The 12,407-nt window shown below is 49.7% G+C and overlaps 1 protein-coding gene across 1 annotated transcript; it reads right to left on the bottom strand.

Moving 5' to 3' along the window:
• Nucleotides 1–302: 302 nt before the first annotated feature.
• Nucleotides 303–11,540, bottom strand: PLA2G2C (phospholipase A2 group IIC). The gene is made up of 3 exons (XM_004377270.2): nt 11,398–11,540; nt 9,447–9,550; nt 303–719 (listed from the first exon to the last, which is right to left on the bottom strand). Exons 1-3 carry the CDS (start codon nt 11,538–11,540, stop codon nt 550–552), a joined length of 417 nt encoding a protein of 138 aa, XP_004377327.1. The 3' UTR covers nt 303–549.
• Nucleotides 11,541–12,407: the final 867 nt, after the last annotated feature.

The following is a 12,407-nucleotide window of genomic DNA, read 5'->3' as shown; positions in this document are numbered from 1 at the left end:
GATGAGGAACAAACTCCAAATGTGCTTCTTGGGTCTCTGGAGTGTGTGCCGAACCCTTGTCACCTCTGCTTTCCTCCCAGCTAGATATGGGTTGTGGGCCCAGCTCCCAAGTCTGCTCTGCAACCTGATTTGGGATAGGGGTGGAGGGAGAGTTCTGGGTACATCCTAGGGCCTCTTACCTCCCAGAAACTTCCAGAGATGGGGGGTTGGGGACATCTCTTTCCCCCACTGCCTTGTTCATAGCACTTCCCACTTTCTGAATGTATTTATTTTACGTATATGTTTGTGGTCTGTCTCCTTCTCTAGAATAAACACAAGCTCCTTCAAGGCAGGGATTTTGTCTGTTTCATTGCTGATCTCCAGCCCCCAGGTGCTGAACGACAAGGAGGACCCTGGGCCAGAATGCTGCAGGGTGAGCTGCTTCCTTGGGGGAAACATTTTGTTCTCCCTCCTGGGAGGAGGACGAGCCTGTTGGGGATGATCTGGAAGGCTTCCTGGAAGAGTGACACTGGAGCAGATGCTGAATGTCAAGGAAGACCCTGTGCCTCTCTAGCACTGGAGCTTGCGTCTGCCACATCGGGGCCGGCTGGAGAAGAACTGCTTGAAGTTTTTCTCATAGGTGGGCAGGCTCTCTTTGAAGCAGTACACGGATTGCTTGTCACATTCGCAGGCCCTCAGCCCACAGAGGCAGCCAACACCAGGACCCACGGCACATCCGCCTGCAGAAAGACAGGGGCCCAAGTGTCACTGGGAGCTCCCAGCCCATGTCCAGGGTTGGCTCTAAGGTTGAGGAGAATGGAGAGCTTGATGCAAAGGGGGTCAAGGGTTACAACAGAAAGGAAAGAAACTGGAAGGCCTTTTCCTTCCTCCCCAAACCCTTCCCAGACCACACCTGGACATCCCACAAGTGTTGGAATAAAGAGAAGCCTGGAAGGAGATAAGAGTGGGGGAGAGGAGTGTGGGTTGATGGAGGTGGGTGTCCTGAATTAGGCTGGGCTCAACTGGGCAGTTGTTTTCATTGTTACCAGTCCACAGGCTGAGGTAAACAAAAAACCCAAAGTTGTTGAGTTGATTCTGACTATGGTGACCCCATGAGCTACAGAGTAGAACTGCTCCATAGGGTTTTCTTGGCTGTAATCTTTATGGAAGTAAATCGCCAGGCCTTTACTTCTTCAGTGCCACTAGGTGGTTTTGAACTGCTAACCTTTGGGTTAGTAGTCGAGCACAAACTGCTTGAGTCACCCAGGGACCACCCAGAGAGTAAGCCAAGGTAAGGGGACCAATTTTCTCAGAACCCATCTCATATTTCCATCTGCTTGCTTGATATTCCACCTGGATGTCTCCGGCATCTCCAACCTAAGAAGTTCAAAAGGGAACTCTAGATAGACAGATGCTCCTCCGCCCGCCAAGCCTGTACTTCACCCACACTCTTGTCTCAGTAAATGGTACCACCTCCTACTCGAGCCAGAAAACCAGGAGCCGACCTCAATTCCTCCCCTACTGTGGCTTTTCACATCCAGTCTACCAGCAAGCCCAACTGGTTTTCTCTATGTTTAAACTATTTTATGTTTTGCCTTCTTGTATCCATCTTCTTGGCCACTACTCAAATCCCTGTCACTATCTACTCCTCCTTCCTAATGGGAGGAAATAAACAGGAACCTTCTTAAAATGTATCCTGAATTATGTTCACTCTCCTGCTTAAAGCCCTGCTGTGGTTTCCCACTGTTCAGAGGAGAAATCCCAAGTCCGTTTCAAAGTCTACAAAGTAGGCTGGCTGTGGTTCAGCCCTTGCCAACCTCTCCATTCTCAACGCCCTCCACTCTCCTACCCTTATTCTACTCCAGATACACTGGCTTCTTTTATGTCACATTTCTTGCTCTATCTTGTCCCAGGGCCTCTGCACTCGCTATTCTCTTTGTCTAAAATGTTTCTCCCTAGAATCTTCAAAGGGCTGAATCCATCCCATCCTCTGGGATCACTGGAAATTCACATCCTCAGACAGGCCCTCCCTGATCACTGAATCTAAAGCTCTCTCCCAGCTACTCTCTCCCTCATCCCCGTTTATTTCAATCATGGTACTTTTCACAATCTGTAATTAGTTCTTACTTGTTTACTTGCTGATTTTCTCTCTCCTCAATGGAGTGTATGTAGGCTCCTTGAGGCCAGGATCTTGTCTGTCTTGTTCACCACAGTATCCCCAGCATCCAGAACAGATGCTGGCACATAGTAGGTGCTCCACAAATAGTCATTGAATAAATGATGAAGCCTCCATAGGCCTCTGGGATTGAGTGTCTGCCTTTTGGCTGAGTCACCACTAGGTGCGGATCTTTTATTTAGTAGTCAGACCCGTGATGCCCTGTGTGTGTGTGCGCGTGCGCGCGGTGCACTTGTGGGGGTGCGCCCACGCATGCATGTGTGTATAAGGGATGTTAAAGGCACATTTTCCTTTCTAGATAACTCCGCCCCGGTTCCACTCTCTTTTTAGGGTTGGGAGGAGGGAGGCACCCAGACTACGCCCTGATTTGTGACCTTAGGCAATTTACCTAACCTCGTTTAGCTTCAGCATTCTCATCTATGGGGTAGAATTCTTGCCTTCCATGGAGGAGTCCCAGATTCAATTTCCAGCCAATGTACCTTATGCACAGCCACCACCTGTCTGTCAGTGGAGGTTTGTGTGTTGCTGTGATGCTGAACAGGTTTCAGTGGCGCTTCCAAACTAAAACAGACCAGGAAGAAAGACATGGCAATCTACTTCTGAAAATCAGCCAGTGAAAACCCTGTGGATCACAATGGTCTGATCTACAAATGATCATGGGGATGGCCCAGGACTGGGCAGCATTTCGTTCCATTGTGCATGGGGTTGTCACGAGTCAGGGGCCAACTCGACAGCAGCTAACAGCAACAACAATCCTTATCGATAAAATGGTGACAAAATAATAGCGCCAAAATAAAGAATAGCGTCTACGTCACAGGATTGTCATGAAGATTTATGTTGTCGTTGACAGATGGAGTGGTGTGGTTTGCCTAGCACACAAAAGGTGCGCTATAAATGCATGCTTTTATTAAGATGATGCCCCCTTAGCTTCACGTATAGAAAAAAGAAATATCCTCTTAAGTTGGACACAGTGCTGGCTAGAATCTGTTTGTTTGCCTTTTTCCCTCTCCAACGTCCACAATTCCTGCAGGGAGCTGTCCTCCCACGCATCTTTGGAGACTTGATTTCTCAAGACATGTCAACACTCACCCTACGCGTCAGCCCCACCTTTCCGTTTACCGGCATGAAATATGCCAGGGATGTTCATGCCTCTGAGGCTCACTTCCGGTGGCTCCCACTGTTCCCAATGCCTGGATCACCTTTGCCCTCCCACACCCCCTTCTCCATCTGTGAAAATCCTTCAAGATCCATCAAGCCTAGCTCCCCAAGGGAGTCCCTCCAGGGACCCTGTGCCCATCCATCTCCCTCTCCCCTTCTGTCCCCAGCACATCACTTACTTCCCTCCCAGAGCAGCAGCTGTGCCTGCGGGGGAGCCCACTAGGTCCTGTAGGGCTGCTTCTCTCTGCCTCATCCATCCTCACACTCCTCCCAAAGCACCTGACACCCCGATGCTGCCACTCTGGAAACTCAAAGTTAGACATTTCTCCCACCCTTCCTCAGCCACTGCCCCTTTCTTCTTCTGTCTCACCCCTTCCTCTTTCTGTTTACCTCTTTGTCTTCTGTGCCTTGCTTCTTCTCTTCCATGCCATCTTCCTTCCATCTCTATTGTCTAAACCTCTTCCTCGTTCTCTCACTCCCTTCTCCTTTTTTCTTCCTGTCTTTTCTAATGTGTGGAGTATAATTCTCTCCTGACTTTCAGTTCCACCTCTAATGGCCTGCCCGATCCCCAAGCCTTCTGGGACCAATCTTCAGCATGGTCTACATCTTCATTTCTGTGGGCGTCAGTCAGCCATGGTAGGACCAGGCCTGTCATAACCTGGAAGAAGAGGCAGCCCTAGGCCAAGAAATGCCATCTTTGGTAGCCTAGCTCCAGATCCTGCATCTTCCAGAGAAACTGAGGCACGAAGAAAGGAAGTTACTACTTCAGGACATCCCACGAAATACACTTCTACCAGTGAGGCCAGGCCTGAAGGTCTGCATTGCTGTCATTGGCTAACCCAGACCTGCTGCAAGGCCGCTGAATGTTTGCGCTCTGGCCTCAGTCCTGCCTTCTCTAAATTCTCTCCCTGGGACCTCTTGCCGAGTCTCAGGGCTTTAAATACCATCTGAGCACTGGTGACTCTCAAGTTCTCAGCTCCTGCCCAGACTTTTCCTTGACTCAAATATGCACACGTCCCATAGACACCCATTGGATGTCTGCTCTGCATCTCGAACGCCACGTGGCTCACAACTAGCTCTGGCTTTTCCCTTCATCTTCCCTCATTTTCCCAAGCTTGGTAGACGGTCCCACTATCTATGGCTGCTCAGGCCGAGAACCTAAGCCTCATCCTCTCTTTCTTTCATCCACATCCAATCCAGCAGCAGGTCCTGTCAACTCTCCCTCCAAAGTACACCCAGCATCTGACATTTCTCTCCATCCCATTGCCACAGTCACTTCTTCCCAGTGCTACCAAAACGGCCTCCTCATGGGCCTCCCTCTTTCCTCTCTTGCTTCCCTCCTTTGCACAGTAGCAGAGTGATCTTTCTAAAGCAAAATGAGAGCATATCACTCCCTGCTTCCCACGGCAATGGAAGCAGAGGCAGCTTCTTCCCACGTCCACCCAGCCCCATGGGAGCAGCTCCTGGCCCAGCCCCTAACCTCATCTCCCCTCCTTCTCAAGGCTCCTCTGCTCCTGCCACACTGGCTTTGAGGTCTCGGACCAAATGCCACCTCCTTAAAGGGGCCTTCCTTGACCACCTCACCTGTCATTCTCTATTCCATCTCCTCACATTAGGTGCTTCATAGCACTTGTCACTATCAGATGTACCTTTATTTATGAGTGCATTATGGTCTGTCTCTCCCCCACCCCAGAACTCAAGCTCCTTCAGGGCAAGGATTTTCTCTTTTCTATTACCGCTCTCCAGCCCCCATCTAGATGGTTGCCTAACTAAATAATGCTCCATCGGTATTTGCTGACTGCCCTACTGACTGGGGAGTCCCTGGATGGTGCAAAGAGTTGACCCATTTGGCTGCTAACCAAAAGGTTGGAGGTTTGAGTTCACCACCGAAGAAAGGCCTGGCAATCTACTTCTAAAAATTCAGCGATTGAAAACCTTATGGAGCACAGTTCTACTCTGACACACGTGGGTCGACAGCAACTGGTTTGGGTTTGGTTTGCACTAGTTGGAGGCAGGTCTGGGGCAGTGCAAGGAGCCTGGTCCTAGGATACAGGGAGACAGGCCCTCGTTCCACATCTGCTGCTTGCAGGCCACATGATCTTGGGCACATCATTTCCTCTCTACGAGTCAGTTTCTTCAGCTTTTCAAATGGGGATAAAGATATTGCACCACCTATTTCATGAGCTTTGCATTCACTCACTCACTCAGCAAACCTGTGTTGAGTTCCTAATGTGTGCCTGGCCTGTGCTAGGAACTGGAGGTTTAGGTAGGAGAAAGCAAGCCCACACTGCACAGTCTCAGGAGCATCGGTCTCTACAGACTCCAGAGATCGTGTCCCTGAGCAAGACAGGACACTCCCTGCTCACTCGGGACGTCCATGCTAGTTGGGGGGAGAGTATGTGTACAAGTCAACAGGATCATTTCAGATATACTAGGAGAGAAGGCGGGTGGTGTGTCCGCGCATGGAGGTTGTGGTGAGGAATGAATTCAGTAGTACATGTGAAGGACCTTTGCAGACTATGAATTCCCAGGGTTATCCTTATCACCGGTTAAGGGCTCAGCTGCTAACCAAAAGTTTGGCCATTCTTACCCACCCAGTGGCTCTGCGGGAGAAAGACCTGGCAATCTGCTTCCGTAAAGATTACAGCTTAGAAAACCCTATGGGGCAGTTCTCCTCTGTCACATGGGGTCGCTAGGAGTCTAAAATTGGCTCAGTGACACACAACAACATCAGTACCACCCTCATCACCATCCCCCTTGGCACAGGGAGGGAGGTGGCAGTGGTGAAATTGGCTAGGACCTGGTCTTTGCCTCCCATGACTGGGCTCCTCCCTGTACAATACATGTATGTGTGTGTGGGTGGAGAGGGGCTGTCACCACTGGGTGATCTGAAAGTCCCTTGCAAATGCCAAGTACTTACGTAAGCCCCCCAAAGGAGGGATAACAGCCTCCTAGGTTGCCCAAGGGCAGCTGTACCCACCAGGCAGATTGGCCCCAGGGCTTGGGTTACAGGCTTTCTTGACACTGATCTCCCAGTGACATTTACAGACACAGATAGACCAAGTTGTTTTTCTCGTTTCCCTCCCCTGCTCACCAACAGCATCCCTGGAGCGGCTGCTGGTTGCTAGGTAACCTGGGACCAGGCTTGGGTGCAGGATTTCAGAATTTAGGGAGGCTGGGGAGCTGGTTAATCCTTGCAGGGGCAGCTCTTTGAACAGTGGAGGAACGGAGGGTAGGGGAGAGATTTGATCCTGTAAAGGGTTAATGACATTAGCCCGAGGGGATGCAAGTTCAAATGAGGTGCTTCAAAGAAATTCCTGAACAGTAATAAAATCCCAGCGTTTCACCACAAAGTAGAGGGGGAAAGAAAACTTACAGAAGAAGAAGGAAAAAAAAAAAAGAAAAAAATCTCAGCATCTAAAAGGAAGGGCATCAACTAAGCTCCTACTATGTGCCAGACCCTTTCATTGGGTTATTCTAGTCAGTCCTTGCAGCAACCTTATGAAGTAAAGATTAGCATCTCCATTTTACAAATGAGGAGTCTAAGGCCCAAGGGTGGTTTGTCCAATTACCCAGTTAGACGGGGTGAAGCTGGGATTAGGATCTAGCTCTACCGGACTCCAAAGTGTGTGCTCACTCCAAGCATCTTAGCAGGAATGGAAAGATAGAGGGCATTTCAGACGAGCAAGCTTTGTCTGCCTCTCTCTGCCCTTCCTGGGCCAGGGTAGAGCATCCTGCGCAGTCTGCTACAGCCCAGTAACTTACATTTGTGCGTGAGCCCTGAAGTCAAGCACAGACTCATCACCCTCCCTAGAGCCCCATGCTGCTGGGCAGGATGGTTCAATCGAGGCAGGAGCATGAGCTCTGGGTCAGACGTCCTGGGTCCGAATCCCAGCACTTCTTTCTCTGGCTGTGTGACCTTGGCCATCTCAGTTAACCTCTCTGAACCTTGGGGTCCTCCTTGACAAAGGGGCAAATAATTCCTGCTTCAAAGGTTTATCATGCAGGCTTTCCCGACCAGTCATCTGCAGTGGAACTGCCACCAAAATGCAGATTTTCATAAAACCTCAGACGTGGAAGATTGTAACTCTGGAGGTTGAACCCTCGGATACAATAGAAAACGTACAAGCCAAGATCCAAGATAAGGAAGGAATTCTTCCTGATCAGCAAAGACTGATCTTTGCTGGCAAGCAAATGGAAGATGCTCATAAGCTGCAGCTGTTACTGTTCCTTACTTGATGGATGAGAAAACCGAGACCCAGAAAACTCAGGCCAGGCAGTGTGTCCCAGAGCACTGGAAAGGCTCAGGATGCATGTGTTTTAATTTTGATGAAACCTTGCCCTTTGTCTTCGGTCTCCCCATCACTACTGTGAGGGGTTGGTCTGGATGGTCTCTAAGGGTGCTTTCAGCTCTGGAGTTTCCACAAGACTGTGAAGGCAGAAGAGCACGGACTGGGTCTGCCTTGTTCCATGTCCCTGGCCCCTGATGCAGTACTGTCCCTGGGTGGGCACTGATGGGTGCTCAGTCAGTACTGGGCAAGTGAATGACTATGCCTGGGGCTCTTGCGACTGTGGGGCAGAGAGGGGTGGGAGGAGGTGGTCAGAAACTCAGTCCCTGGCCTCATGGGGACATCATATGTCAAAGAAGGCACTATTTTGGGGGCAACCTCTTCCAACCCCCTCTCCCGTACCCCTCCCACCAGGCCCTGGCTTTCTCATGTACTGGACATGGCCTTGGGCATCCTAGGAGAGACTCTTTGCTTGAGGCCTGAAGTTGTTCATCTCCAGAGAGCTCCAAGTTGGGAAGTCTCCATGACGGTTCTTTTCCTGTCGATAATGTGATTGGGGCAGGAGGCAGAGGGCTGAGGAGCCGCCCCGAGCTGAAGCTGGCCCTCAGTTGCAGGGGACCGAGCCCCCAGATCACACGGCTCAGGTCTCACAGCTGGTGCAGGGGGACTGCCCCCATCCCTATCTCTTAGTCTTGGGGCACTGAGCAGGAGCTCTGTTTGGGGCACTGGGGAGACCTAGGGTCTGAGCGCTGAGCAGTCAACACAAGGGGCAGGTACAAATCTCCCTCCCCCCGCCCGGGGACATGAGTGGAGTGATAGTCCTCAGACCTGGGAGGAGACAGATGGACATTAAGAAAAAACTCACAACAGCAAATTAATACACTGGAGTGGGGATGGGAGGGGAAGTGATTCATGCAACCCATGAGGCCAGGTAGGAGGAGTCGGCCCCATGACCTCTGGCTCTCAGGAGCAGCCAGACCACTGGCTACAGTGGAGTGACACTGCTCCCCAAGAAGGCTGTTGCCCAGAGCCTTTAAATGGACTGCTCTTCAGAGTCTGGACTTGCCCTCTCCACACCCACCAGCCCCAGACAGGCTCCAGGATATCGGGGACCACTACCTACATCCTGGACACTCAGTCCACCTGCCCACCATTGCCCTTTCCCTTCCACTTGAATGGCCGCAAGACTACACTTGTTTCCTTCTCTTCTCCTCCTGCTTACTTTCATGTCCCCCACAGCACCTATCACAGTGCCTGGCACGCAGTCGCCCTTAACAAATATTTGTTCGGCTGAAAGACAGCTGAGCTGCTTTGTGTAACGCATGACAGGCAGAAGGAGGAATGCTCTCAACAGCAACAGTTGCCAAGGGAAGCTGCAAAATTCAATGTAATCTCCACATATATTTATTGAGCACCTACTATGTAACAAAGGAGCCCTGATGTCTTAACGGTTAAGTGCTCAGCTGCTAACTGAAAGGTCAGTGGTTCGAACCCACCCAGGGGCTCCAAGGGAGAAAGACCTGGCAATCTGTTTCTGTAAAGACTGTAGACTAGAAAACCCTATGGGGCAGTTCTACTCTGTCACAGGGGGTCACTATGAATTGGAATCGACTTGATGGCACCCAACAACTATATAACAGGCACGTGCTCCGTGCTCAGGGAGGGTACTGGAGGTCCAGCTGCGGGCAGGAGAGACAGAGATACAAGGACTCTCCAGGAACCTGTTCCCATCGCAAAGCATTTGGAAACATCTCATTTCCTAAGAGTTCTCTGAGTCAACAAGGAGGTGGACATTAAGGAAAGGCCCAGGGTCAAAGACGCATCCTTTAGAGAAGGCTACTCACAGGCCACAGTGCCGTTGACGATGTGGAACTGGTAGCTGTTCAACACGGGCTGGCAGCCGAGCTGTTTCAGCTTCTCATAGCAACAGTCATGTGCCAGGCAGCATCTGGGGGCCAGAGGAGAGGGAGTGAGGGGCTTTCCAAGCTGGGGGAGGGGGTCCCTGGGGAATCAGCTGGAGGACCTGAGGCAGGAACAGGAAAGGACCCACACACCTCCTCCCCTGGGTGAGAAGGTGCCGAAGGTGGGGAAGGGAATTACTGATCATAAATAGCCACGACCATTTTTGGAGCCCTTTCTAGAATCTGTTGCTAGCTCATTCACTCCCCAAAGTAACCCGACGAAGCGCCATCACTGTTACCATTTTATAGGGGAAGAAACAAGATTCAGAGAGGCGAGTTTCCCAAAATCGTACAAGTAGAAAATGATGAGCCCAGGATGCAAATCTAGGTCTGTGTGACTTTCATTCAACAAATTGTTACTGAGTACCTATTATGTGCCAAGCACTGTGATTGCCTCTGAGGAAACAATCGTCTGTACAAGCAGACCTAGTGCTTGCTCTCGTGTCACTCAGTCTGCTGGCCCCTGGGAGCCAGATGGGAGGGCATTCAAGGAGAGAAAATAGCCAGAGAATAGCCCCCACAGTCCATCCCCGGTAGGAGGACGGGAATGCAGAGATGCAACATTCTGACCTGGATTCAAATGGAGGAGAAAAGAAAATGCTTCTGTCGGATGCCCTAGGCAAGGTGCTTCTGTCTTTTACCCCTCCTATCGGCAAGTGGGCTTTTCGCTGTTTATCAGCTTTGGCTAGTTGTGTTAAATGTTATTACCAGCCTTTGGACTTGGACAACGGGGAGGCACAGAGTGTTGGGGACAGGGCACAGCCATTAAAATAGGCAAATTCTTGTTCAAATCCTGACTTTGTCACTAAGAAGCTGCACGTCTTCGGGCAGGTTGTTCAGTGACTCTTGGTCTTGGATCCTCACTGTCCTCACCTGTAAAATGGGTACATCTGCCTCGTACAATCCTTGTGGGGATTAAATTAGCCCTTGAGTGCCAATCACCAATCCCAGTGCTCAGCACACAGTGGGCACTTCACTTCATGAGCATCAGTTCCCTTCCGGGACTCTGGGGTTCTTCTAACCAGAACATTCGATGGTCCCTTGAGCCCAACCCAGAGGAATCAAGCTCCTGGAGTGGGATTTCAGGCCCTGCTACCAGAACACATTTATCCACACTAGGTTGAATGTAGCTAGGAACGAGCCATTTTGCTGTCTTATTTTTTCAAATGAAATGACAAACTTTTCTGTTTCCTACCTCTCTGCACCCTCACCAAATTATACCAGCCTCCACATTTTCTGGGAATGCACACTCCACTCCCCCATACCCCATCTTTGTGAGCAGGCCCTGGCAACCAGGTTTGTATCTTGGGACCCCACCTAGATGGACAAGTTTGCCAAACTGGGCCACCCAGATTCTCCCTCCCAGAATTTGGAATTAGGACTGAGAGACAGCCAGTCAGTCTTACTGGGCCTATAAACCTAAAAACTGAGGAGCTGAGGGAAGCCCACACTTGCCACAAGGACTGAGAGGTGAAAAAGTTCCTAGAGATCCAGGCAGGATCGGCTACACAATTTGTGGGTCCTAGTGCAAAGGAAAGGTACGGCCCCTTGTTCAAAAACTAAGAATTTCAAGATGGTGACAGCAGAGCAGCAAACCAAGCATGGTCCCTTCTGAACATGAGGCCCATGCAGCTGTGCAGGTCAAACACCCAGGAAGACAGCCCTGGCTCTGGGTTCCTCAAGAGCTACCTTCTGGCTCCCATTCATTTTTTCCTTAAGCTTGACTGAGTTGGTTTCTGTTATCTGCAATTCTAATGTCCTCTCCTGCTTCCAGCACAGACTTCACTCCAAATTGAATGGCGGAGGCCTCGGAGCCCTGGCCATCTGCACTCACCTGTCAGTGTCATCCACAGGGGTCCCTTTGCCTCCAAGTCCACAGTAGCAGCCGTATCCATAATAGGAGAAGAAGGCACTCCGCCCTGTGATGTGTTTGACCATCCTTTGAAACTGCCAGAAGCTGTTCTGGGTGGGAGCCATCACTGCCAATGAGAAAATAAGGGAGAAAAAAATGCAATGAGAATGACATTAACATTCACTTTCTGACTTCCCCTAATGTTTGCATTCTATATATCATGAAATCGTGAAAACTCTGAAATGAAGTGCATGAGTGCAGCTAGTATCATTAGCCCCTTTAATGGGGAAGAAAATAGGACAAGATTTATCCACATAACCCAGCTGATTTCTTGCTAACCTGGATGCAAACCCAGTTTCCATGACATTTGGGACAATGCTTTACTGTCAACCAGTCTCCCCCTCGCCCTGCGCCCCACCCCCCAACAAAAGTGGAAAACCACCATCCTAGGAAGAAACTCCCTCAGGTCTGCTGCAATATCAACCAGAAAAAATTCAAAGCCAGAAATGCCAGTTCCTACAAATATCATCGGGCATTTATAATCTCATAGGAAAAACAAAATACTAAAGAGGCTGGAAGCTATCCTCAATTCGTATTTTTAAAATGGCAAATGCATGTGGACCTAGCAATTTTACTTCTACAAAATGCTTATGAAAGTGGGCAAAAATATAAATACAAGGATGTTTGCTGCAGCATTTTTTGTGGTATCAAAAATTTGGAAAACACCCACATGTCCACCAATAGAGGGATAATAACTAAATTATGTGTCTTGGAAATATACCACTTTAATAGCAGTATCTCTAGGCAATGGGATTGAGGAGACAGGCTGAGAAACAAGAGACATTTATTTTGTATGCTTCTATGCTGTTGGATTTTTTTTTTTTCACAATGAGTATGCATTACTTTTCTTTTTAAATGTTTCAAATGTGTGTGTATAAAGCCTAGAAAGATATGTACCCAACTCTTAAAAGTGGTTACATGCGTGTATAGGA

Source organism: Trichechus manatus, unplaced genomic scaffold (genome assembly GCF_000243295.1).
Source record: "Trichechus manatus latirostris isolate Lorelei unplaced genomic scaffold, TriManLat1.0 scaffold00048, whole genome shotgun sequence".
NCBI classification, from domain to species: Eukaryota; Metazoa; Chordata; class Mammalia; order Sirenia; family Trichechidae; genus Trichechus; species Trichechus manatus.
Note: the sequence above shows the minus strand (reverse complement) of the source record. Positions and strands in the feature narration are given on the sequence as shown.

Coding starts and splice junctions, on each gene's coding strand:
- PLA2G2C (XM_004377270.2), bottom strand. CDS start 11,540: ATGGCTCCCACCCAGAACAGCTTCTGGCAGTTTCAAAGGATGGTCAAA. Junction 9,551..11,397: donor CCTGTGGATGACACTGACAG/GTGAGTGCAGAT, acceptor TCTGGCCCCCAG/ATGCTGCCTGGCACATGACT. Junction 720..9,446: donor CGTCAACGGCACTGTGGCCT/GTGAGTAGCCTT, acceptor GTCTTTCTGCAG/GCGGATGTGCCGTGGGTCCT.